The sequence below is a fragment of the Festucalex cinctus genome, chromosome 10, assembly GCF_051991245.1.
Source record: "Festucalex cinctus isolate MCC-2025b chromosome 10, RoL_Fcin_1.0, whole genome shotgun sequence".
Lineage (NCBI taxonomy): Eukaryota > Metazoa > Chordata > Actinopteri > Syngnathiformes > Syngnathidae > Festucalex > Festucalex cinctus.
Window position 1 is genome coordinate 23,567,645 of NC_135420.1, and position 24,714 is coordinate 23,592,358.

The 24,714-nt window shown below is 42.2% G+C and overlaps 3 protein-coding genes across 6 annotated transcripts; 2 read left to right on the top strand and 1 right to left on the bottom strand.

Annotated features, from left to right (window-relative positions):
- Positions 1 to 1,151: 1,151 nt before the first annotated feature.
- On the bottom strand, positions 1,152 to 14,940 carry spata18 (spermatogenesis associated 18). 4 transcript variants are annotated; one of them, XM_077534315.1, is made up of 12 exons: positions 13,516 to 14,940; positions 6,857 to 6,962; positions 6,147 to 6,262; positions 5,922 to 6,040; positions 5,552 to 5,647; positions 5,278 to 5,394; positions 4,414 to 4,627; positions 3,144 to 3,302; positions 2,892 to 3,067; positions 2,649 to 2,772; positions 2,514 to 2,573; positions 1,152 to 2,178 (listed from the first exon to the last, which is right to left on the bottom strand). In XM_077534315.1, exons 2-12 carry the CDS (start codon positions 6,939 to 6,941, stop codon positions 2,122 to 2,124), a joined length of 1,323 nt encoding a protein of 440 aa, XP_077390441.1. In that variant the 5' UTR covers positions 6,942 to 6,962; positions 13,516 to 14,940; the 3' UTR covers positions 1,152 to 2,121. The 4 variants fall into 4 exon arrangements, with proteins under 4 accessions (XP_077390441.1, XP_077390439.1, XP_077390442.1 ...); XM_077534313.1 differs by lacking the exon at positions 13,516 to 14,940 and adding an exon at positions 7,542 to 7,933; XM_077534314.1 differs by lacking the exon at positions 13,516 to 14,940 and adding an exon at positions 7,040 to 7,397 and having other exon boundaries at positions 1,153 to 2,178.
- sgcb (sarcoglycan, beta (dystrophin-associated glycoprotein)) lies at positions 8,723 to 13,313 on the top strand. Its single transcript, XM_077534317.1, has 6 exons — positions 8,723 to 8,806; positions 9,485 to 9,694; positions 9,864 to 10,049; positions 10,191 to 10,382; positions 11,455 to 11,586; positions 11,724 to 13,313. The coding sequence occupies exons 1-6, from the start codon at positions 8,792 to 8,794 to the stop codon at positions 11,931 to 11,933; spliced, it is 945 nt and encodes a 314-aa protein (XP_077390443.1). The 5' UTR covers positions 8,723 to 8,791; the 3' UTR covers positions 11,934 to 13,313.
- Positions 13,599 to 24,250, top strand: lrrc66 (leucine rich repeat containing 66). Its single transcript, XM_077535567.1, has 4 exons — positions 13,599 to 13,971; positions 14,791 to 14,960; positions 15,243 to 15,576; positions 15,642 to 24,250. The coding sequence occupies exons 1-4, from the start codon at positions 13,599 to 13,601 to the stop codon at positions 24,248 to 24,250; spliced, it is 9,486 nt and encodes a 3,161-aa protein (XP_077391693.1).
- The last annotated feature ends 464 nt before the right edge of the window (positions 24,251 to 24,714 follow it).

The following is a 24,714-nucleotide window of genomic DNA, read 5'->3' on the forward strand; positions in this document are numbered from 1 at the left end:
ACAAGTATTTAAGTAAAGTATTTAAGAAAAACAGAAATACTCAAGGTGTCTTAAAAAAAAAATATATATATACCATGTATAGTAAGGTGTGTGTGTGTTTTTTAATGACTATGTATAGTAGTAGTAGTAGTATATAGGCCTTTGTATGCTTTTTTTTTTTAACAACCGTGTATAGTAAGTCGTCTTTTATTTTTTAAACAAGCATGTAAGTCTGATTTTTTTGTTGTTGTAAATGACCATGCAGTGCTTTGTTTTGTTTTTTTTTTTAATGATTTTTAGTAAGTTAAAACGCCCATTTATAGTAAAACTTTTATTTACATCTTTTTAAAACAACAATGTATAGTAAGCCTTTTCTCGACGATGAGATTAGTAATTTGAAAATTTCATTTTCATGTTTTCTGACTCACTTAGAAGGTTTCTTGCTAAAGTTAAACAAACTAAAACACGTCACTTGAATGAAGCACAAGTAATGGTGATTGTTGATTGAAGATGCAGATGTGCAATTTTCAAATGGATGTATACTACGAAAGGCCGCCGGGGCCCCCAATCCCTTCTTGCTTCGGGCCCCTGGAGAATGTTGCTACGCCACTGCTGCTCTGCTGCCTTTTAGGATCACTTATCTGCTTCAAATTAAGGTTATAAGACAAAATTGGGGTTTCAAATGAGTGATTCAAACTCACTATACTCAAAATGGATGCCACACTCCAAGAAGGCTCTTCATTGTACCATATTTGCTGGAAGCCAAACTCCCTCCATGCATGGCCGTATTCAATCAAGCAAAAAAGTTTGGTTGCAGAAGCTCGACAGAGTGTGACATTTGCCCCGCTGACAGGCTTGACTAACGCGCCTCATGCTGGGCCCGGCCGGCTTGTCTGCAGCATCCGCCAGCCTGACCCCGTCAGCCGGGCCAGAGGCATCGGGGAAGTTGGACAAACTGCCAAAAGTAGTTCTTTGAATGTAACAACTTTAACTCGAAATGAATTCCTCTGATGTTCAAGTGCTGCCTAGAACTAGTCGAAGAGATCGTGGTGGCTTCACTTACTCCTTATCCGATTTCACATTTTTAAAAACATCATGCTTCAGTTACTACAAATTATGTAAGTGATGTATAGTGACAACCACAACAACTAAATACTACTAATAATACCTTTTGTGACATTTTTGTTTGGTCATATGCCATTTTTTATTACTACAAAAATATTAAAAAGCACAAGTGTTACAAAAGTCACATGTTGAAGCTTCTGTTACTAGCTTGATGGCAAGCCAATCATGTTACATTTATGTGACGAAAAAGACAGTAGTAGTTTCTTTCATAAATGACATGTTAATACTAGGGATGTCATGATAAGGGCAATATTATGATATTAAAACTGCCACAATATCGTCGTCGTCATGTTCACAATATTTAAAAAGGAACACATCTGTGAAAAAAAGTCAGGTTGATTTCCATTTGTGCAGTTGTAGCACCCTCTAGTGGCGAATTTATTAGTGCAATTTAATTTTCATTAGGGATGTTTTGGCCTTATGTTTAAAATCTATGCTAATTGTCAGATGAAGGGGAACCTAATTTGCTTGTGAAGCAATCAATGTGTGCTTGCATTAGCAAGTAAGTGCCTCAATATTGTTATTAGAGATTGTAGATGGTTTATATGCATTGCTGTCATGTACAAAAGCACAATATTGTGTTGTTGTTTTTTTAGTATGAGCTCTCTTTTTTACAATATTGTAATCTTTTTTTAAATATCGCCAACGCCCCCACAATATTGTAATAATTATCGTATCGTGACCTTCATATCGTGATAATATCGTATCGTGATGATGTTTGGATATCATTACATCCCTAGATAATACATAATAGTTAAAGTGCAGTAAATCGCTTTGCATTGCATCAAAGCAATGAAAGAGGAAGTAAAATTAAAAGAAAAATCTATTGAGTATTAGCACCGATCGAGTAACAGTTGTTCACATAGCTGCCAGGCTAGTTTGCCTCCAGTCAGGTGGATGCAACCTGCAAATGTTTTTTTTTTTTGCATGAGCGAAGACGTAAACTGACCAGTCCAATCCGGTTTCTATTCTGCAAGGTGAAGCTTTACTTCCTGTCACGGTTCTTCCAATCGGAGTTCACAAGCAGCTGGTGGTGAGCGTGTCCGGAGAAAAGCTTCTCCTGCCGTTAAACGTCTGCAAGCATCAAGTCAACAGCAAAAATTATTAGAAATATACCACAAATATGCCTACCACTGTCATATCACGATTATAGAAAACAAAACGAAAAATATTTTGACATGCAACTGTTCTACGTACATCATCTGGAGCAGTTCAAAATCAATCTAATAACCTGACAAAAACATAAAACTTTTAAATAAAATACAACATAATCACCAGAGATCATGACTATTAAATGTATTAATTTTTGCAGATTTTTTTTTCTTTCCAAATCAATCAATCAGCAAGTGTTGTCAAAGAGCAGTACGACTGTTTGTAAAATGTGACTGGCGCCATTGCCGGACACTCACGAGATTGCGCGGTGGACTGAGAGAGCGGGAGCGCAAGTAGCTGATCGGGCTTCTGGTCCACTGTAAGCACATACGAAGACAAATTATACGTGAGAGCGTCGCCATCGTACTCGCCACTCATGTTACTTTGCGTACCACAACTCCTTTCTTGGTCACAGCTTCGCCCTTGGCCCGCACGGTGCCGCCCTGCATCAGAGCGGGCCACACGTGGTACGAGACCAGCTGGGCCGAGAGGTCCGAGTCGGGGCTGCGACGATACCTGTCGGGAAGAAAGTCTTTAACAACTACACAATGTACTACACAATTCATTTGTTTGGTAAAGGAGAAGGAAGTGCTAACTTCCTTAGCATAAGCTAATCCTTGTTTTTGTTGCCATACTTGTTGCTGATGTAAAGTTCCCCGTCGCTGGCAAAGGCCAGGCCAATGGGCGGGTCCAACGTCTGCATGGTGAAGGCCAGCTTGCACGTCTCCCTAATCAAGGGGCTGGCCACGGCAAAGTTGACATTTGGTATGGCGGCGATGCGAGGGTTGAGGTTTATGGCGCCGAGGACTTCCTGTTGCAGGAAATACACAAAAGGTCACAAACACACGCCGGCCTCCGATGATTATTGTGTCGCCGTTCCGTCTTACTTCCACGCTGTCCTGCACGTCATAGAGGTCCTGGTTTCGGATGATGTAGTCCACCACGGTGTCTTCCAGGCTTTCGGGCCCGAAGTGACATGAGGAGAGAATCTTGCGAGCGCGCAGCCTGAAGAGACGGTGGGCTAGTTTAGCTGCCTTGAAGGACTCCTGACACACAAAAAACTAAGTCAAAAACTGTAGTTTGGGTTTGAAATACATCTTTTTTTTAACACCAGTTCAACTTTAGTTCACCAGTTCAACTTTACAATGGTAATGCCCGGTCCACCATTTTAGCTCTTCGTCCACAATATAGCCCACAGTGTTTTCCTCTCGTCCGCTATTTAGCGCTTAGCTAGTGCTTACACTTATGGGATTATCTTTGGCTATTTCACCCTCTTTTTTTTCCACATCATTGCCCCAAAGAAGAAAGCTAGGTCTTCTATCAATGTTGGTCCGGCCAAAAGAAAAGCAATTACCATGGAAACGAAGCTAGACATCATAAAACGATCACAGAAAGGAGACACCGACGAACATAGACTTGGGCTTCATTCGGACAGCATCTTGTATTTTAGATTTTAATGTATTTTAGAATTTTTATGCAAATTATTTTTTATTTAAAAATTGACTTTAATGGGGAAATTCGACTTAAGTCGAAATTCGGATTATATCGCCAACGTAGGAACGGAACTCCAACGTAATGCGAGGACCCCCTGAACATATATATATTTTTAATACGTATTTGATGTTGTTTTAACTCATTCACTACCAGCCCAGTTAAAAAGGATTTTTAACGTCTATAGCCGTCAATGGCAGTGAATGAGTGAATTCATTGTGCTGTCTGTACATTGTGCAAAAAAAAAAAAAAGAAATTTGAAGCATTAAAAAAAAATCGAATTGAAAGAAGTCCATCTTCCCTCCATAGTCCACTGTTGTAGCCACTTTAGAGTGCCTCATTGTCAGCTGTGAGTGTGCACGTCACATAGAGAAAAACAGAAGAGTAAGGTGGATTTTTTTTAGGTCCAACTAGACAGCTGGTGTGTGGACCTGGGCTTCAGGCGGGCATGACCATTTTAGAGTGCCTCGTTGTTGCAGTGTGGAAAAGCCACACAACGACACCATAGGTCAAGTAGCATCCGTAATTCCAAGTCGTAGTAGATGATATTTTATTGACAACTGACATGTGAGCACATTCGGTGGACGTGCTCGAGAGCGACATCACAATAACAATCAAAAAGCGTGAAAAGGCCTGAGGGTTAATTCCATTTATTCGGACTCTTACCACCACAGCAATGAAGATGATCCTCTGGACCATCTCCACGTCGTTCAAGTAGCCCAGAAGCTGTAACTGCGCCTCGTTCCGCTCCACATTGTACAGGTCGCTGAATCGCGACACCACACGCATGAGGCGGGAGGAGCTGGTGAGCTGCAAGCGTGGGATCGTCTCCGACCTGAAGAGGCTGGACGAAGGCCTCACAGAACTGCTTCTGGCCAGCCTGGCAAACGTAATAGAAGGCATATGAGAGTTTGTTGGATGTGAATTGTTGGTTTATAGTAGGGGTCAGAAAACTTTCCTGTCAAAAGGGCCATTTTAGGCCGAAGAAATAAAAACAAAAAAAACAAAAACAAAAATCTGTCGGGAGCCAAAGGTTGTTATGAAGGGAATAGTGTTAGTGTTCGTGCTTTTGTTTTTGGACAATTTATAGTTACTTTTGGAATGTTTTCTTTTCTGCTTTTTTTTTTTTAACTATTATTACTCTGTCTGTCTTTTTGGCATTTTCTTTTCTGCATTTTATTCAATTTTTTCAAAGGACAATTAATGGTAATTTTCTGCTTTTCCTCTTCCTTTATGGACATTTTTAGGTCCTTTTTAAAATCTTTTTCATCTTTTTTTGACAACTAAAAAATATGAACTGACTTTTTTTTTATATTTAATTATTCATTTTTATCTAAAGCATACATCCATTTGAAGAATATGTTATCTTAAAAAAAAAAAAAAAAAAACACAAATAAATGTGAAAAAATACTTTTTTTCCCCCGAGAGCCACAGGGATGGAGGCCACATGAGAGGGACGAAAGAGCCACATGTGGCTCCAAAGCCGCAGGTTTCCGACCTCTGGTTTATAGTGTAAGCGTGTGACAATACCTCTGTGAGCTCAGATACGACACTTCATCACTCAACTTCGACACCTGGCGCTCGTAGTCGTGATAGGAATCCAACTTCTTCTTGTAAAGTTCGTTTTGCAAGTGTGCTGCCCTCAAGCTAAAAAAAGACAAAAAACATGTCTCATTTTTGGATGAAAACAATGCATTTGCAGAACAGGGACTTTCAAAGGCACACGCTCCCAAAAATAATTTTTACATTATTAGTTATTTGGTGGGGTTTTCTACATGTGTATGTGTGGGCGTGTTTCAGTTACTCCTCTTTCAGTTGCAGTATTTCATCTTTAGTGTCCCACAGGGTGGTGGATGTTTTGCTCTTTGTCTTGTTCAGATCCCTGTGAGCATTATCCAGCCTGGAAAACGCAAACACATCCTTTATATGTACCATATCCCATCCATTCACTCGTTTTCTATAGAGCTTGACCACTTTTGTGTCAGCTTGGGCGAAAGGTAGATCCTGGAACGGTTCACTAATAAATTGCAAACACATAACTGCGCTTTTACTGCTAGATCAGTGCTAACTCAAAAGGGTACCAGTAGTTAAAGAGGAGAATCATTTTGCTGCTGGGTACTTTATTAATTCTAGCATATAAGACTCAACTAGGTGAAGGCATCCCTCAGACTTACTCCGCCTTGACCGAGTCCAGCTGCAGCCGAGTGGAGCACAACTGAGACTCCATCCACTTCATGTCGCTCATGTTGCTGCTCGAGAGATCCGGACGCTTACGCTCCTTCTCTGACAAATCCTGGTGAGCACACAAAATTCAGTCCATTTAACCAATCAGGATTGTCCAGCCTTGGCGGAGGTCTTTGTTACAGCCACCATTTGTTCACTTTGAAGGAGGGTGTCACCTGGAAGGAATTGAAACCGGCGTCTTTGTGTACGGGGAGCCGTAATGGCGTGAAACAAGTCCCCAGCCATGGAAGCAAGCGCGTTTTTAGCGTCGACACTCCGTCTGTGTGTTTACCTGAGTCAGAGAGAGAGATTGGATATCACAAACAGCTAATACACACATAAAAAAACGTGGATATAAAAAGTCGACACACCCAAGTCCAAATGACAGGGTTTTTTTTGTCAAAATGAAACAAAGTTAATAAATCCGAGTCAGCACACACATGATGCATAAAGCACTGATATCTAATACTGTATGTACAGTATCTTATTGCTATGGGTACTCGAGATGGCTGCTGATACTGGTACCTGCCGCCCTCTTGTGGCCGTTTTACGATAAGGGACGATAAATTAAAAATTAGAAAGAATAGAAGATTGCTATAATTTCATGAAATTTTAAGGAAAATGCTGTATTAGGATGTGTAGGTCTTTCTTTAAAATTATCTGTCATTGCATTTTGGGTAAATGTTATCTATTAAAAAATACGAGTGGTTTCAGTACTTAGTATTGGTATTGGTGACTACTCGTGTAAGTTCAGTACTCGTACTGGTATCGAAAATGGTATCGAACAGCTCAAGTTTCAATCTCATTTTTTTATATAACAAAAATTAGCATTTGAACAGGGATGTGTATACTTTTTATATCCACGGTAGATTATGTGGCTGGTTACCTTCTGCAGCTACAGAGTTAAGGATGGCAAAAAGCTGCCCTTGGATTTTGGCCGTAAATTCCATCATCTCGCAGCACCGATTCATGTTCTCGTCACAGGAAATCACCTTGGGGATAACGAAAAAAAGAAAAAAAGAAAAAAAAAAGAAAAAAGAAAATCGCATTCATGACAGCTTGTGCATACCTTGTTTTGATCGTCTCTGGCATTTGTGAGGACAATTGTTTGCAAACTCACTCTAATTTCCTGCTACATACATTCATTCAATTACAGTTGTCTCACTTTTTATCGAACACAACACCAGAGCGGAATATCGACCCTTAAAAAAGCGTAAATTTTAATACAAAGAAAGGATGCAAATCACTTCCGGATTTGCGTGAACAAAACAGGAAGTAACAGCCCATGAACCATCTTTAAAATCAAGTCGAAGCTCTTTGGAAAACGTCGCCCGATCGCCATGGCGACTCGTTCCCGTAGCAACCAAACTCATATATCTGTAAAGTGGTAAATAAGCCTATTTTGTGGATTTAAAAAAGAATTTGACTGTTACGACGAATTAAAATGACGAATGTGTCATTTGAAGTCACAACATGACGCGAGGCTGTATCCATGACGTGTTAGATATCATGACGTGTAGGCTACACCCTGTGTCAGATTAGAGTGAATTTAAAATTCTTAAAGAACTTACATGATACTCTCTTTGCCATCGCTCCAACCTGTCCTGTAAAACGTTGAAGTAGGACTGAGTTACCAGGGCCTTTAAAGCATCCGCCATGTGTGTGCTCATCGGAGGTGCAAGAATAACAAAACAAAAAGAAAAAAAACACAAAAACCCTGTTGGGTTTCGTGAGTGAAAATAATGAAGAAAAAACAACTCAAAGAGTTATCCCCGCCTACAGGTGAGTTGGCATGACGTCATCTCCTGTCGGCCTTTGTTTCACAGTAGCCGGACTTCTCACACGGAGGCTGTGTAGCCGGTGATGTGCTTTTAATCCAGATTTAATCCATTAATGAATCGTAGTTACATATAGTCTAGTCAGCCAGTCCGCCATTTTAACTAGTAACATGGCGCGAAAGTGCTCCACCTGGATGCTGTTGATGTGTTCTCTTGAAATGGGCACAAAAATGTAATGGCACACCTTCAAATTACACCGAATATTTGAGTTAGTGACAAAAACACGTAGGTATTTCCAACGAAAAGAACTCAATAAGGCAATTAAAATAATAATAATAATAATAATAATAATAATAATAATAATAATAACAAATTATTATTATTATTATTATTATTATTATAATGATAATACAGTAGTAATACGCTGGAGTTGCAAGTCAGGGTAAATGCACTAGGGGGCAATGTTGTTTAATTTACACAGCTGGGCTCGATTGTGATAAATAAAACTAAATAAATAAATAAAACAAAAACAAAAAAAAGCAATTGAAGGTGCAATAAAAGTCAATAATTCTGATTAATTTGACATTTTAAATAAAAAAGAATGACAACACAGAGTCGTGTGTAAACTGTTATTTTGTATTTATAGGGCTATGGCGCATTGAAGGGTCAGCAAATAAATTATATAAAATCGTGCAAATTAAAATAATAAAATAACTATAAAAGGAATACACGGTCAAGTTTATTGTCTCGTTTATGGAAAATAAGAACAAATGGGGTTTGCTATTTTGGGGATCTTCCCACCATTGGCTAAAGTTGCATCGGAGTGTACCATTTTACTGATACGAAAGTTCTCATTATTTGAAGCCTCCTAGTAAACACGACAAATATTACAACGTTTCTGTACTTTACATTGAAGCGATACATTTAACAAAGTTCGCACCCGGCAAAAAAACACAGTAAGTATGGACAAGACGAACAGCGGAGCAGAGGAAGATGGTACGTTCCTTCACCACACTCCAGTAGGAGAGAGAGGGAGGGTCAACATGGCGTCCGAGCAGGTCCGTTATATTCTCAATTTATTCTTGTGTTCTCATTTGTGGCACAATTTTAAGTATACTAAGGGAATAGTTACTTTCGTATGTGCTCAGTGCACCTCACCTCTTTGTATTTAAACCCAGCGCGCTGTCATTCGAGCGTAATAAACATTGGCCTTCCGTCTCGTAATTGTTTAATAAAGGCTGCGTTGCATGTAAAATGGGATTAAATGTTACACTTAGGATTGTGTGATGACGAACTAACGCCAAGGGCGCCGATAAGTAACGGTTTATTAGATCTGTTTTGATGCTAAATTGGGAACGGTGTATTTTTAGTGATGGCCACACATACAGACAGGCTGTCTCATAGGAGACACATTCCAGCACACACAGTGTAATGAGAATATAAACAGGATTGTAGCGTTGATTAATACGTATAAATCAGCCTTCCTTAAAAGGGCATTTGTCATTTTAGAAAGTAAAAGTTCACATATGTCCAAATAAGGAGTGTCCGGTTGTAGACGACCACATAATGTATCTCACAGCACTGGCGATCCTAGCTTCCCCCCCCCCCCCCCCCCCCAGTTGTATTGCAGACCCCCCCCCCCCCCCGAAATGCCACCCAGTGCGGCTGCACAGGTTATATCACATGATCTGTCACAATATCTGGCTGAACAGGGTGTGTCGTTAACAATTCTCCAGGAAAGCGCCAACGGGCCGGTGAAGAGGTCCATGCGGGAGAAGGCCATCGAGAGACGCGGCGCCAACAAGGAGCACAACAGCAACTTCAAGGCGGGCTACGTGCCAATCGAGGAGGAGCGTCTGCACAAGACGGGTCTTCGCGGGCGCAAGGGTAACATGGCCGTGTGCGTCATCGTGCTGCTCTTCCTCCTCGCTCTGATTAACCTCATCGTGAGTATGACAAAAATGCAGTGTCCGACAAAAAACATGACAAAAATAACTGGCACTGCGCAGTATTGTAATGTATAAAAAACAGCAACTGACTTTTTTTTTTTTACAGTAGACAGTTAAGAATGCATCCCATATAAGGTTTCTGCTACTGTGCTGTTGTTCCATTCAGATCACTCTAGTCATATGGACGGTGATCCGCATTGGTCCAAACGGGTGCGACAGCATGGAGTTCCACGAATCAGGTCTGCTGCGCTTCAAGCAGAAGGCCGACATGGGCGTGGTTCACCCCCTGCACAAAAGCACGATCGGGGGCCGTAAGGACCAAGACCTGCTCATCGTCGGCAACAACAACCCGGTAAGAAGAGATGAAAAATCTCCATGAGCAAACCAGTCATGTGCGCTCCCCTCTAGTGGTACATGAAAGAATCACTGCCTCCTTAAGCATTAAGAACGGTTGTGAAACACTAATCAAGATGTTAAATGTTCACTGTTACAGGTAGTGTTCCAGCAGGGTACCTCCAAGTTGAGCGTGGAAAAAGACAAGACGTCTGTCGTCAGCGACACGGGGATATCTTTCACGGACCCTCGCACCCAGACCACTTTCTTCAGCACAGACTACGAAAACCACGAGTTCCACCTGCCAAAAGGTGTCAAGGTGCTCAGTGTCAAGAAGGCTTCCACAGAAAGGGTGAGTGCCTCACTCAGTAACCATCCCAGTAAGTTTATTTGGTTCCATGTAGGGATGCACGATAATATCGGTGGCCGATAATTATCGGCAATTATAGACCAATTTGATATCATACAGTAAACCACATCATAAAGAAATCCACAGATAATAATAGACATGCGACATTGATCCGTCCCTTGTATTTGTGGCTCAAGTTGTGCCCAAATCTTCAACCCCTCCCCTCTACTATGGTTGTGTTGTATATTTGTGATGTCATGATGCACGCGACCTCATATTGACAGACGGTGCATCATGGTGACATGGCAGCCACCAGTGTGGGCTTACTATACTGTGTCCCCACAAAATGTTACCCTCGCAGTTTTTTGTTGCATTTTTAAAGCATGACCGTTTTGTTTTGGCAAAATCAAAATGAGTTACTGGTTGTCTTTGAAGCAGATATATAAAAAAAAAATCCTGTCTTTTTATTTGTTTTTCCACACCCCTAGTTACATGGGTGTTCCAACCCTAAAAATGCAAATGCAAAACATAGTTGGAACACAGTGCTGAGTGGAAGATTGCCGAGTACGTGTGGTCAAGTTTGCAATCATTCAACTTATAGGAGGACTCGAAAGTAAATTTGTATTTAAGTTAATTTTGCAAACAATTATCGGCTTACTTATCGGTTATCAACATCGGCACTTTCTAAATTATTCGTTTATCGTATCGGTTGAAAATAGTAATATCGTGCATCCCTAGTTACATGTAGTTCTGGGAACAAACAATAGTTCTAATTCACAAATGTTCCCATTTATAAAATAGCCATGATTGGTCGTTACCCCTGAGCAACTGTGATGTCATTTTCAGTTGACAGCAAGTACAAAATGGCCGCTGGGTGGATTTTGCTGCTTAATTCATATTCCACAAACACAATATTAATCAGAATACCGTGTTTAGACTAGTGGTGCCGCATAGAACAATTCATTGTATAATTAAAAAAAAAATTAATAAATAAAAGACTTGACTACCCTTTTAAGTTTCTGGAACTTGTAGTTTCTGGTACATGTTCCAATTAGTACGTCTGGTCTCCTGTCAGATCACCAGCAATGCCGCATCGGACCTGAACATCCGCGGGGACAGCAAGGCCATCATTCGCGGCAACGAGGGCGTCAACATCATGGGCCGCACCGTCGAGTTCCGAATGGGCGGCGACATCGAGCTCAGAGCCGTAAGTACCATGCAGTCACGGAAATTGAAGTTTTCACTTGGTTACGTCAAACCTCTGCTCTTGCTCACAAGTCTCCACGTCCCACACTATGGAAACAATATTCTGTATTAAAATGTGAAACATGTCGGCGCTCGCAGGAGAACAGCATCGTGCTGAACGGCTCGGTCATGTTCAACGCCACGCGCATCCCCAACTCGGCGGGCGACGTGTACTTCGACGAGGGCGTGGAGCGCTACAAGTTGTGCATGTGCGCCGACGGGACGCTGTTCCGCGTGCAGGTAAAATATCCCAACATGGGCTGCCAGACCTCAGACAACCCGTGCCGAAACACCCACCAAGGACTGTAACCCCAAGCCCCTGCCTCCCTATCACAAAAGGAAGAAAAAAAAGAAAAAAAAACTGTATTCATGGTTTACATGATGACAGGCGTTTGGAAGATGCAGTGTTTCGTTTGACCATCCAGTATTATTTATATCCTGGAGGGTTGCACAGGGACTTATTTGGCAGCTGTGTGTGTGATGTGTTTACTGACCACTAAGCTATTCGCTGGATTTATGCACTGCAGTCATGCTCAAAGCTCTCAAACTGTCAATCATTACATTGGTTTCAAGAGATATGACATACATAGAGTATGTATGCGCTTGCCACACATCTGCACAGGAGCCACATCAGGTGGTCAAAATGTCGGACACGGTCTCACAGGTACGATGCAGTTAATCAATATTGTTCAATTAACACTCCTGTTATACTGCGGGTCCAATTGACCCGTTTTAAAGTTTAAAAATAATTGAAAATATATATTTTTTTAAATTTAGAAAACAGATTGAACATCTCACATTATTTTATTCTTTGATGTTTTTTTTTGTTTTAATCTATTTGCAGGTCAAATTGAACCTTTTTAATGTTTAAAAATCATTACAAATATTTTAATTTAGAAAAATTGATTAAACTTCTCACATAATTTTGTTCTTTTCTTCATTTATGCATTTTTTAAAAATCTATTTACGGGTCAAATTGACTGACCGATTGACAAATAAATTCTAATCAAAGAAAATAAGTAATGTAAAAGAAAGATCAGATAAAATGTTTTTCTTGGCCTTTTTTGTTTTAAATATTTTTCTAAATAATTTTGAATCAATTTTTTGTCATTTAACCCATTTAAATGAAATATGAGAAAACTTATTCTTCTTGAGTTAGTTTTATTTTTTCCCCTGTTAATTGTATATTTTTAAAATTAAATTTAATTATTTAAAATGTTAATTGTATATTTTTAAAATTCATTTATCAATTATTTACATGTCTAATTGAGGTGCCTAAAATATTTTAAACTATTTCTAAAAAAATAAATAAAATAAAATTTCATCTGATGGCCTTATTTTTATTATAGTCAAGTAGCTGTAGCTTTCACAAAGCGCTTTACAGAAACAACACAAAACAAACTTAATCACAACACACTCCAGCATCTTTTTTTTCCCATTCCTACATACATACTGTATGCTTTGATGTTTGAAGCGGTTACAGATGAAAAGGAAAGAATCAGTGTCCTTTCAAAAGTTGATCAGAGATCTGATCAAGTTTGCATAAACATAGCAGGAGGGTTAATGCTACCAAATGTATTATTTGGATTTTGTACAATCTAAATGAGAATTGATCTGGAAACCTGTGTAACATTTGCTTGCCAACATTGTGGTGTGTTTGTTTGAATAAAAAGATGGCGTGTCAGCGTGCTGCTGCCTCATCGTTTGTTTTGGTTAAAGGTCTCGGGGCGTGCGCGTACTCCATTTGAAAATGACGGCCTTTTATGATGGAATAGAATGTGCGGGCTGGGCCGTCAGGAACCCACTTATCTCGACGTAAAAAGGGGAAGACAGTAAGTAAGGCATTAACTGCACGTAAATGATTGAATGCAATCTTTGGGCGGGTTCTTACTTGAGCAGACTTTGGCCTTGAAGTTTAAAGAACTTCAGATGTGACGAGCAGCTGGTCGGTGTGGATTGTTTGGATTGGAGAGGATGGCTCGGATTCTGATTGTTTTGGTGCTGCTGATCGCCTCCTCCGGGCTCCACTGCCACTCGCCAACTTGCCCGCCGTCCTGCTCGTGCCCCGGGCCGTCGGTGGTAAACTGTTCCTTGGCGGGCCTCCGGGCTATGCCACAAATCGTGGACTCTGTGGCCCATCTGGATGTCTCTCACAACTGGCTTGAACGGCTGACGCTTGTGCGTCGGACGCTTCCTCAGCTCCGCAGCCTACGCTTGGCCAACAACAGCGTCGCGCGCCTGACGCTCTGCATCCACGGGCGTGTCCAGGAACAAGGGTGCGCCTCCTGGGCCCCTAACCTGCGGCTGCTATCTGTGGAGAGGAATCAGCTAAGACGACTCCCACGGGGTGAGTCACCACCAGGTCGTAAATGCCTCATTAGTTACATATGAACATGCTTATCAAAAGGTTATGGCCCTCATGAGAACGAAACAACAGGTTTAGATATAAAAATAAAGTTAGAAGACAATATCACATACAAGTGAGTTAAGTAAGTGATTTGAAAGACATCACCGATTTTGCCCTTATCAGCTTCTCAGGTGGGTCGTTCCAAAATTGAGGCGCTCTGATGTAGAAAGGGTAGTTTTAGGCTTCAACTTTGGACCAACCAAAATGCCCTCACCTGAGCATCTGGTGCTGTAGGGGTGCTCGTATGAGGTTAAAAGTTCACTTTCATAGCTCCAAGTGAGTCAAATCATCTTAATATAACTCATTCAACCAGCTTTTGCTGTCACAAAGCATAACATAAAACAAACAGCACTACAATCACAACAAACCAACATTTTTTTTTCATTCCTACATACGCTTTTTTGTGAAAAAGAGAGAATCAGTCTCATCATTTGATCAGACGTGACCACAACTGAGCAATGCAATATTTGAGGAGAGCCATCTCAACAAATTAATTTACTGTTATACAAGTGTACAATAAAACAAACTTTATAGCACTCAACAACGCAGACATGTAGAGGGAGGATGCTTGGGAGGCGAGTCTCTTCACATGATCAGTTTTCCTACCTCGCCATAAGTTGTTTCCTCATCAGTGATGATCATTAATCAGTACACTTATGTACACGTATTCCCCCAAAATTACGAAGAAAAAGCTAAATTCAGTACACTTGTGGAGTTAGTCCTTCTATTGGTTACTTTGCGGTCTGCCGTCCTTGAAAGGCCTGAGTGCTCTGGAGGTCTTGGAGGTCCTGCAGCTGTCCTTCAACAGGATCACCACCATCCAGCTGGGAGAATTGGACAACCTGCGTGGGCTGAGGGAGCTTCACCTCCAACACAACCTCATCAGCAGCCTGCACCCGCATGTCCTACGACATTTGCACCAGCTCGAGGTAAGTATATACAATAATACAATCATATTGTCAAAACCTTATATCTAATGTATCAATATCGCTGATAGTAGTTCTACTTTTAGACTTGATCGATATTAAATGTTGCAGATCTGCAGTAATTCATGAAAAGATTAGCTGCACTCTTGAGGACGACGATACATTATTTGGATCTCAACTACATCATCATCCTGAATCAGATATCATTTAAGATTGATGAGATTCTTGTGATGATGAAGGACAATAATTAATAAATGCTTAAAGTCCACATTTGTCTCATGGCAGATCCTCGACGTGAGCTACAACATGTTGACAAGCCTCCACCCTTCAATATACCTCTCTCTGCGCACCATCGGGGCCGACATTAACCTGGCTGGAAACAGGTGGCACTGTGACTGCAGCATGCGCAGCATAAGAAGATGGATGACTTTAGACAGGAGTACAGGCTCGCGCTCCTGGGATTTGGTTTGCGCTTCCCCGCCCATTCTTGCCGGTGCGGACGTTCTACAATTGGAAGACGACAATCTGAATTGTTGGAGTACTGAAAAGGAACTACAGCTCCACCAAGATGTGATGGTCTACAGGGGTTCCAAGGTTCTGCTGTCATGTGCTACAGAAGGTATCAGCTTACCAAATCCTCCACACCGTCTAAACCAATTAAAATACTTGTGTCTTATTTTTAAGGTGCATCATGGTGGACACCCGCTGGTTTGGCACCTGCAAACCAACCTCAGTCTGGTCTCCTCATCAGTGCAGTCACAGAGAAAAACTCTGGTCTTTACGTGTGTTTGTCCAAGGACCACCAGGTGGTGTCCGTCTTTCACCTCCGTATTGGAGGAACTAGCAGAAAAGCTCGAAGCGTACCTGAAAGAATCACAGGTGAAGAAAGGAGCCAAAGTGTGACGCAGTCCGACTTGACGTTAGCTGTGTGTCTGTCTGTCTTCATCACCTTTCTGGTCGCCTTCATCCTGGGAGTTCTTCTAAGACCTTGCATCGACATGCTCTGGAAGAGGATCACCAAAAAGAAAACATCCAACTCTGTCTCGTCGGCCGAGGAGAGACAATACGACAACGAGGCCTACTCGGAAGGTGAGGACCCAGAGGAGTTGCGCCCTCACAGAGAGAGGAGAGTCACGTTCAGCACAGTGGATTTCAGGGAAGAAAACGATGTTAAATATTACGACACAGAGCGTGAGACAAGAGTAAATGGTACGGTAGTTGAATGTGAAACAGTCGTAGATGGAGATTCAGGAAGTGAGAAAAGTCTGGAGAGGAGTGATTCAGTGGATACAAGAGGTCTTTCGAACCAAAACCCTAAGAAGAAGACAAGTTTCTCTGATTGCTCTCTTTCTGACCAGGACCAAAATGAAGTGGAAACTGTTCAGCAGACCTCAACGGAATTACCTCAAATTTCCATTAATAAAATTCCAGGATTTTCCTCTGAGCCCATTGCAGATTGTATACCACATCCAAACAATAGTGGAATGTTAGCAGCAGAACCAGAGGATGACGAAGAACAGTTTGACTTCAGCGATTCTGTCCGCAGCTCATCTCCGAAAACCAGCAGCCCCATGGGTTCTTTTAACTACAGCAGACAAATTATGCCAAGGCTGAACAGGAAGGACTCGTCCAGCTCCAGTTCATACATCAGTGACGACGAACCTTTGCAATACACCGTCAACCCAGACCCGCAGGAAGAGGAGGTGAGGAAGAGTTACGCTAAAACAAACGTCTCTGACACCCCTGCTAGTTTGAAGTCTACGAGAGAATACAAACCTACCCTGGATCAGAACACAGAACTTTGGTGGCCTGCAGTCGATCTCGAGGACTCGATGCGTGTCCCGAGACGTATAGATATTAAAGTGCGTGATAGTGATGGTCAAACCACAAGCTTTAGGGAGAAGCCCGGGACAGGGATGGTGGTCACAGCAGGAGTTGCACCTTCAAGTTCTTTCTCCAGCAGTAACAGGGAAAAAGATACAAGGCATCCAATTACACCACTGCCAGTGCTTGATCTTGAGCATACCATCTCATTCCAGAGACGTATAGATATCAAAGCACCATCACTAACATCAGATTCATCAATCGTCACCGACTCTGAAGATGAATCAATAAGCCTCACAGAGACATCTCAAACGGTGGACAGAGCAGGGCTTCAAGGTCAAGAAGTACGCCAGGCGACACATACAAGGTGGCCTACCATTGACCTTCAGCAGCTTCCTCACAGTGAAAGGCATCAAAATGTTAAGTCAACAATTCCCGATTCCTCTTCAAGCAGTGACAGTGAGGAGGTAATAAGGGTCAGCATGGCACAGCCTCTATCTAAAGTATCACCAAGCTATGACCCACAAGCACCTTGGTCCTCAATTGATCTTGAAGATTCTTTCAGAATTAAGAGGTGTCTAGATGTCAAACCATTGCCACTAACTTCAGGTTCAACGTCCAGCATTGACAGTGAAGATGAAACAATATACTACACTCAGAGACAGGCGCAAGGGACCATTCAAGTAACTGGGTATCCCATTAAAGCACCTCCAACACTACGTTATGACCCACAGTCACATTGGCCCTCAATTGATCTTGAGGATTCTTTCAGAATTAAGAAGCGTCTGGATGTCAAACCCCTGTCATCAACTTCAGGTTCAACGTCCAGTAGTAACAGTGAAGATGGAACAATGCATTATACTCAAAAACAGGAGAAAGGGACTGTAAAAGTAAATAGGGACCCCATTAAAGCCATTCATACACCAAGTTATGACGTACAATCACATTGGCCTTCAATTGATCTTGAGGATTCTTTCAGAATTAAGAAGCGTCTGGATGTCAAACCACTGTCGTCAACTTCAGGTTCAACCTCCAGTATTAACAGTGAAGATGGAACAACAAAATCAAAATCACTTTGGCCCTCAATTGATCTTGAGGATTCTTTCAGAATTAAGAGGCGTTTAAACATCAAAGCACCTTCACCACCTGTAGATTTATTGTCCACACAAGGAAGCACTAAAGTGACTAGGTACCCCAGTAAAGCATCCCCAACACCAAGTTATGACCCACAGGCACCTTGGCCCTCTGTTAATCTTGAGGATTCTTTCCAAATTAAGAGGAGACTAGATGTCAAAGCACCGTCACCAAAGTTAGAATCATCATCCAACAGTGACAGTGATGATGAAATTACTGATCGCATCACAAAACTGGATCAAGGGACAATAAAAGTAACGAGGGACCCCATTAAAGCACCCCCAACACAAAGTTATGACCCACAATCACCTTGGCCCTCAATAGATCTTGAGGATTCATTTAGAACCAAGAGATGTTTAAACGTCAAAGCACCTTCAGATTCATCGTCCAGCAGCGACAGTGAGCATGAAGCAACTCATCACATCACAAAACATGAGGAACAAACCAATACAGCAACTAGGTACTCCACTAATACATCTCAAACACCAAATTATGATCCACAAGCATCCTGGCCCTCTGTTAATCTTGAGGATTATTTCCAAATTAAGAGGAGACTAGATGTCAAAACAACTTCACCAAAGTTAGAATCATCATCCAACAGTGACAGTGATGATGAAATTACTGATCGCATCACAAAACTGGACCAAGGGACAATAAAAGTAACTTGGGACCCCATTAAAGCACCCCCAACACAAAGTTATGACCCACAATCACTTTGGCCCTCAATAGATCAAGAGAATTCTTTCAAAATCAAGAGACGTCTAAACATCAAAGCACCTTCACCACCTTCGGATTCTTTATCCAGTAGCGACAGTGAGAACGAAACAACTCATCACATAACAAAACAGGAACAAGGAGCCAAGTACCATACTGAAGCATCACCAACACCAGGTTATGACCCAAAAGCCCCTTGGCCCTCTGTTGATCTGGAAGATTCTTTCCAAATTAAGAGGAGACTCAATGTCAAAACAACTTCACCAAAGTTAGATGCATCATCCAACAGCAACAGCGATGATGAAATGACCAATCGCATCACAAAACTGGAGCAAGGGACCACAAAAGTAACTAGGGACCCCATTAAAGCACCCCCAACACAAAGTTATGACCCACAATCACTTTGGCCCTCAATAGATCTAGAGGATTCTTTCAAAATCAAGAGACGTCTAAACGTCAAAGAACCTTCACCACCTTCGGATTCTTTATCCAGTAGCAACAGTGAGAACAAAACAACTCATCACATAACAAAACTGGAACAAGGAGCCAAGTACCATACTGAAGCATCACCAACACCAAGTTATGACCCAAAAGCCCCTTGGCCCTCTGTTGATCTTGAGGATTCTTTCCGAACTAAGAGGAGACTAGATGTCAAACCACCGTCACCAACTTTGGATGCATCATCAAACAGTAGCAGTGATGATGAAATGACCAATCGCATTACAAAACTGGAACAAGGGACCATTAAAGTCACTAGGTACCCCATGAAAGCACCCCCAACACAAAGTTGTGACCCACAATCACTTTGGCCCTCAATAGATCTAGAGAATTATTTTAGAATCAAAAAGCATCTAAATGTCAAAGCACCTTCAGATTCATCATCCAGCAGCGACAGTGAGCATGAAACAATTCATCACATCACAAAACATGAGCAAGAAGCCAGTAAAGTAACCAGGTACTCCACTAAAGCATCACTAACACCATATTATGACTCACAAGCACCTTGGCTCTCTGTAAATCTTGAGGATTCTTTACAAATTAAGAGGAGACTAGATGTCAAAACAACTTCACCAAAGTCAGAATCATCATCCAACAGTGACGATGAAATGACTGATCGCATCACAAAACTGGATCAAGGGACCATAAAAGTAACTAGGTACCCCATTAAAGCACCTCCAACACAGACTTATGATAACCCACAATCACGTTGGCCCTCAATTGATCTTGAAGATTCTTTCAAAATCAAGAGGCGTCTAAACGTCAAAGCACCTTCACCACCTTTGGAGTCTTCATCCAGTAGCGACAGCGAGAACAAAACAACTCATTACATAACAAAACAGGAACAAGGAGCCAAGTACCATACTGAAGCATCACCAACACCAAGTTATGACCCAAAAGCCCCTTGGCCCTCTGTTGATCTTGAGGATTCTTTCCGAACTAAGAGGAGACTCGATGTCAAAGCACCGTCACCAACTTTGGATGCATCATCAAACAGTAGCAGTGATGATGAAATGACCAATCGCATTACAAAACAGGAACAAGGAGCCAAGTACCATACTGAAGCATCACCAACAGCAAGTTATGACCCAAAAGCCCCTTGGCCCTGTGTTGATCTTGAGGATTCTTTACGAACTAAGAGGAGACTAGATGTCAAAGCACCGTCACCAACTTTGGATGCATCATCAAACAGTAGCAGTGATGATGAAACAACTCATCACGTCACAGAGAAGGTGCAAGCGATCAAAAATGTAACAAGGCGCCCCATTAAAGCACCTCCAACACCAAGTTATGACCCGCAAGCACCTTGGCTCTCTATTGATCTTGAAGATTCTTTTCCAATTAAGAGGAGTCTCGATGTCAAAGTACTGTCACCACCTTCAGATTCATCCAGCACTGACAGTGAGGATGAAGCAAAGAACCACACCCAGAAACAAGGGACCACAAATGAAACCAGATACCCCCCTAAAGCACCACTACCAAGTTGTGACTCACAAGCACCTTGGCCTGCACTTGATTTTGAGGATTCTTTCCGAATTAAGAGGAGTCTAAACATTAAAGCATTGTCGCTAACTTCTGATTCATTGTCCAACAGCAACAGTAACCATGAAACAAATAATCAACCTACAGAACAGGAGCCACAGATCACAAATGCAAACATGTACCCAATTAAAACACCTCTAACAGTAAGTTATGACCCACAAGTACTTTCACCTTCTATTGATCTTGAGAATTCTTTCCGAATTAAGAGACGTCTAGACATCAAAGCACGCTTACCAAGTTCTGATTCATCGTCTAGCAGTGGCAATGACCATGAAACTATTTATAAACCGACAAAACAGAAGCACAAAATCACCGAAGTAACAAGTTACCCAATTAAAGTACCTCCAACATCAAGTTATCACCCGCATGCACCTTGGCCATCTGTTGTCCCTGAAGGTCCTTTCAAAATTAAGCGGCGTCTAAACATCAAAACACTGTCACCGACTTCAGATTCATTTTCCAGCAGTGACACTGAAGATGGAAGGACCAATCACATCACAAAACAGGAGCAAGAAACCACCAAAGTAACTAGTTACCCCATTAAACCACCTCCAACATCCAGTTATAACCTATTATCTCCCTGGCCCTTAATCACCCTTGAAGATTCCTTCCGAATTAAGAGGCGTCTAAATGTCAAAGCACCATCACCACCTTCAGTTTCATCATCCAGTAGCAGCAGCGACCATGAATTGTCTCTTCAACCCACAAAACAGATGCAAAGAGCTACAAACATAATTAAGTACCCCAGTAAAGTTGTTCCAACACCAAGTTATGACCCAGAACTAGCTCGGCCCTCACTTGATCTTGAGAATTCCTTCCAGATTAAAAGACGTTTAGATTTCAAAACACCATCACCAACTTCATTTTGTTTGTCCAGCAGTGAAAGTGAAGATGAAATTATGTACAACACCCAAAAACATGAGCAAGGGACCACAAAAATAACTAGTTATCCCATAAAAGGGTCACCATCACCAAGTTATGGCACACAGTCTGCATGGCCTTCACTTGATCTTGAAGGTTCTTTCCGAATTAAGAGGCGTCTAAACATCAATGCACCTTCACCACCTTCATATTCTGTGTCCAACAGCGACTGTGAGTATGAGATGACTCATCGCATCATAAAACAGGAGCAAGGGGCCAGAGATGCTCGGTATCCCACCCAAGTACCACCAAGACCAAGTTCTAACCCACAGTCACCTTGGTTCTCACTTGATCTTGAGGATTCTTTCCGAATTAAGAGGCGTTTAGATTTCAACGTGCCAACTTCAGATTCACCATCTAGCAGCATTAAACAGGAACAAGGGAATACAAATATAGCTAGGTACCCCATCACAGACTTCCCAACACCAGGGCATAATTCACAAGGAATTTGGTCATCACTTGACCTTGAGGATTCTTTACGAATCAAGAGACGTTTAGAAATTAAAGCAGCACCTGCTGATGTGTCAAATGGTGTCAGACAAGACCATACAGTGGGAGGAAATCAACTCAACAGCTCGAACAAACGAGACAATGTTCATGCTGATGCCACGGAGACACAAGTACTGCCACGGGTATCCTTGGGTGTCAGCAGACGTTTGGACATCAGAGCGCCATCTCCACAACCACAATTGGCTCCTGATAGTGTTTCTGCTGAGGCTTGGGATTCCAAATCAAATTGCTCCACTAGTAACAGTGACGATGAGAACAGAGATGGATTGGCTGTTAAATCTCCTGTGATAATTGTCCCTCGCAATTCCAAAAGAGATCCAGACATCAAATTAGAAAAATACATCATGGTTCCAGAGATTGCGGGGGACGAAACCAGCAACGCGACGACACAGATAAACCCGGAGCTCCAGTCACGGTGGGCCAACATGCATCTCGGGTTCTCTCGCTTCAGAAAGCGTCTTGAAATTACGTCACATTCACATGAACCATCCGTGGTGCCCCTCAGTGAAAGTGAAACTGGAGCTGCAAAACTAAAACAAACGGTAGACTGGCAAGAAATCAAACGCATACAGTCACCCCAAACCCCCAGGCACATTCATGACACCACCGACAAACCAGTAGCGAGTCCCACAAGTGAAGGAACGCCGAATCTACCACTTATAAAGAGATACCTGGATGTAAAGGCTCCTGTTACTCTACAAGAACATCTGGATTCATCTAGCAGCAATGGAAATGAAGGTGAATCCACAGAATATTCTCAATGGAGAGGAACGTCTCATGTCAGTCAGTCTTCTCTAAATGCAAACCAGAATGTGGAGACCCGACAGACAAAGGAGAAGTCACAAGTCACCACTGTGCTAGGGCAGTTTTCCTCCAGCAGCAGTGAAGACGAGACAGTTGAAGTTGTGGAAGTCAGCAAGATGACTGAAGTTGCGAGGTCAGTTACACCAGACACCGAATCGCCAATACAATACAGACGTTTAATAATCAAAGCTTCATCTCTACCAAATGATACTTCCACCAGGGATCAACACACTGCAGTGCGTGATTCCTCCTATAGTACCAGATACCAACTCCCATCTCTTGCCCAGAAGACCATTCCTAATCCAAGATCTGGGGATAGTTCACCAAGGAGGGATGAACATGATTCCTCCTATAGTACCAATACCATTCCCGGTCCAGGTTATGGGGATGATACTCCCACCATTGATCCATTAGGAGTGAACACAGTGACAACACAGCTTGATTCCTCCTATAGTGCCAGATACAAGTTACCCTATACTGCTAGATACCAAAAGCCATATTTTGCCCCGAAGACCACTGCCAGTCCAGGCTCTGGGAATAATATTTCCACTATGGATCATTCAGTGGTTAACACAGTGACAACACAGCATGATTCCTCCTATAGTGCTAGATACCAGACCCTATATGTTGCCCCAAATACCACTCCCAGTCCAGGATCTGGGGATGATACGCCCCCCGCCAGAGATCCATCAGGTGTGAACATAACTACACAAAGTGGTTCCTCCTATAGTACCAGATACCAGATCCCATCTCTTGCCCCGAGACCTTTCAGGAGCTCAACTGAGGGCCCATCAGCAGAGATACGGTGGACAGGACTGAGGACCCGGCTTTCTGATCTCTCCAAACATCCAAACCCAAGCCTACCGTCTACACGTGAAGGGCTCCAAAAAACTCTTGCTGGGTCCATTACCCAGGAGGTAGCACGAGAAAAACAGAGCACAACCATGACAAGATCTCTTAACCTAAGCAGCGGTTCTTTGTCGTCATTCAGCACCGATGCAATGTCAAAGGGCGCATCACAAAAGAGGGAGAGAAGAGGACTTAGCGCCCTGAAAGCCATGTCATCTGAGAGACAAACATGGGACAGTGTGGATGAAAAACTGAACTACTTCCAAGAGAGTGGCTCTTCTGGGAATTTCAACCAGGACAGGTCAGAACTCCTCATCTCTTATACGTCAACAAGCAATGCAGAAGACGTTTCATACGACATCCCGCGCTACAGGACACATGCACCTCTGATTAAGGAGATTCCGCCCCCCGTTCCGACAACACCGCTGCCAGATGATGCTGTGGAGTTAACGTGGAATTCCAAAAGTTCTTATACCACAAGCATTAGCCAGGTTTAAGTGTGTGTGTGTGTGTGTGTGTGTGTGTGGGGGGGGGGTATTAAAAGCCGTTTGAAACAGCTTTCAGTGTGCAAAGCTGTTCGCTATATTATTGTGAAACACATTTCAATGTTTTATATATTTTTGTTAGCTTTGATCCCAGGAAGGAATCAAACTTCATGAGTTGGAAATTGATGTCAATTGAGAAACTATGTATTTACATTTTTTTTTCCTGCAAAATCAGCATTTGACAAAAACAAAAGTCAACCGCTTGAAGCAGACATGGGCAAATTCCATGGTCCGTACGTTGATCTCCTACTATGGAATTTTCCTATGAGCCACAATATTTGTTTGCTGGGCTACGCTAAATTGCATGTTTTTGACCTGCGCTGTCTGATGTGGGCAAAGCATGGCATCCAAGTTTGATTATGCAGGGGGCCCCAGTCATCGCTGCTCGAATGTATTTAAAACAAAGTTTTGGCTAT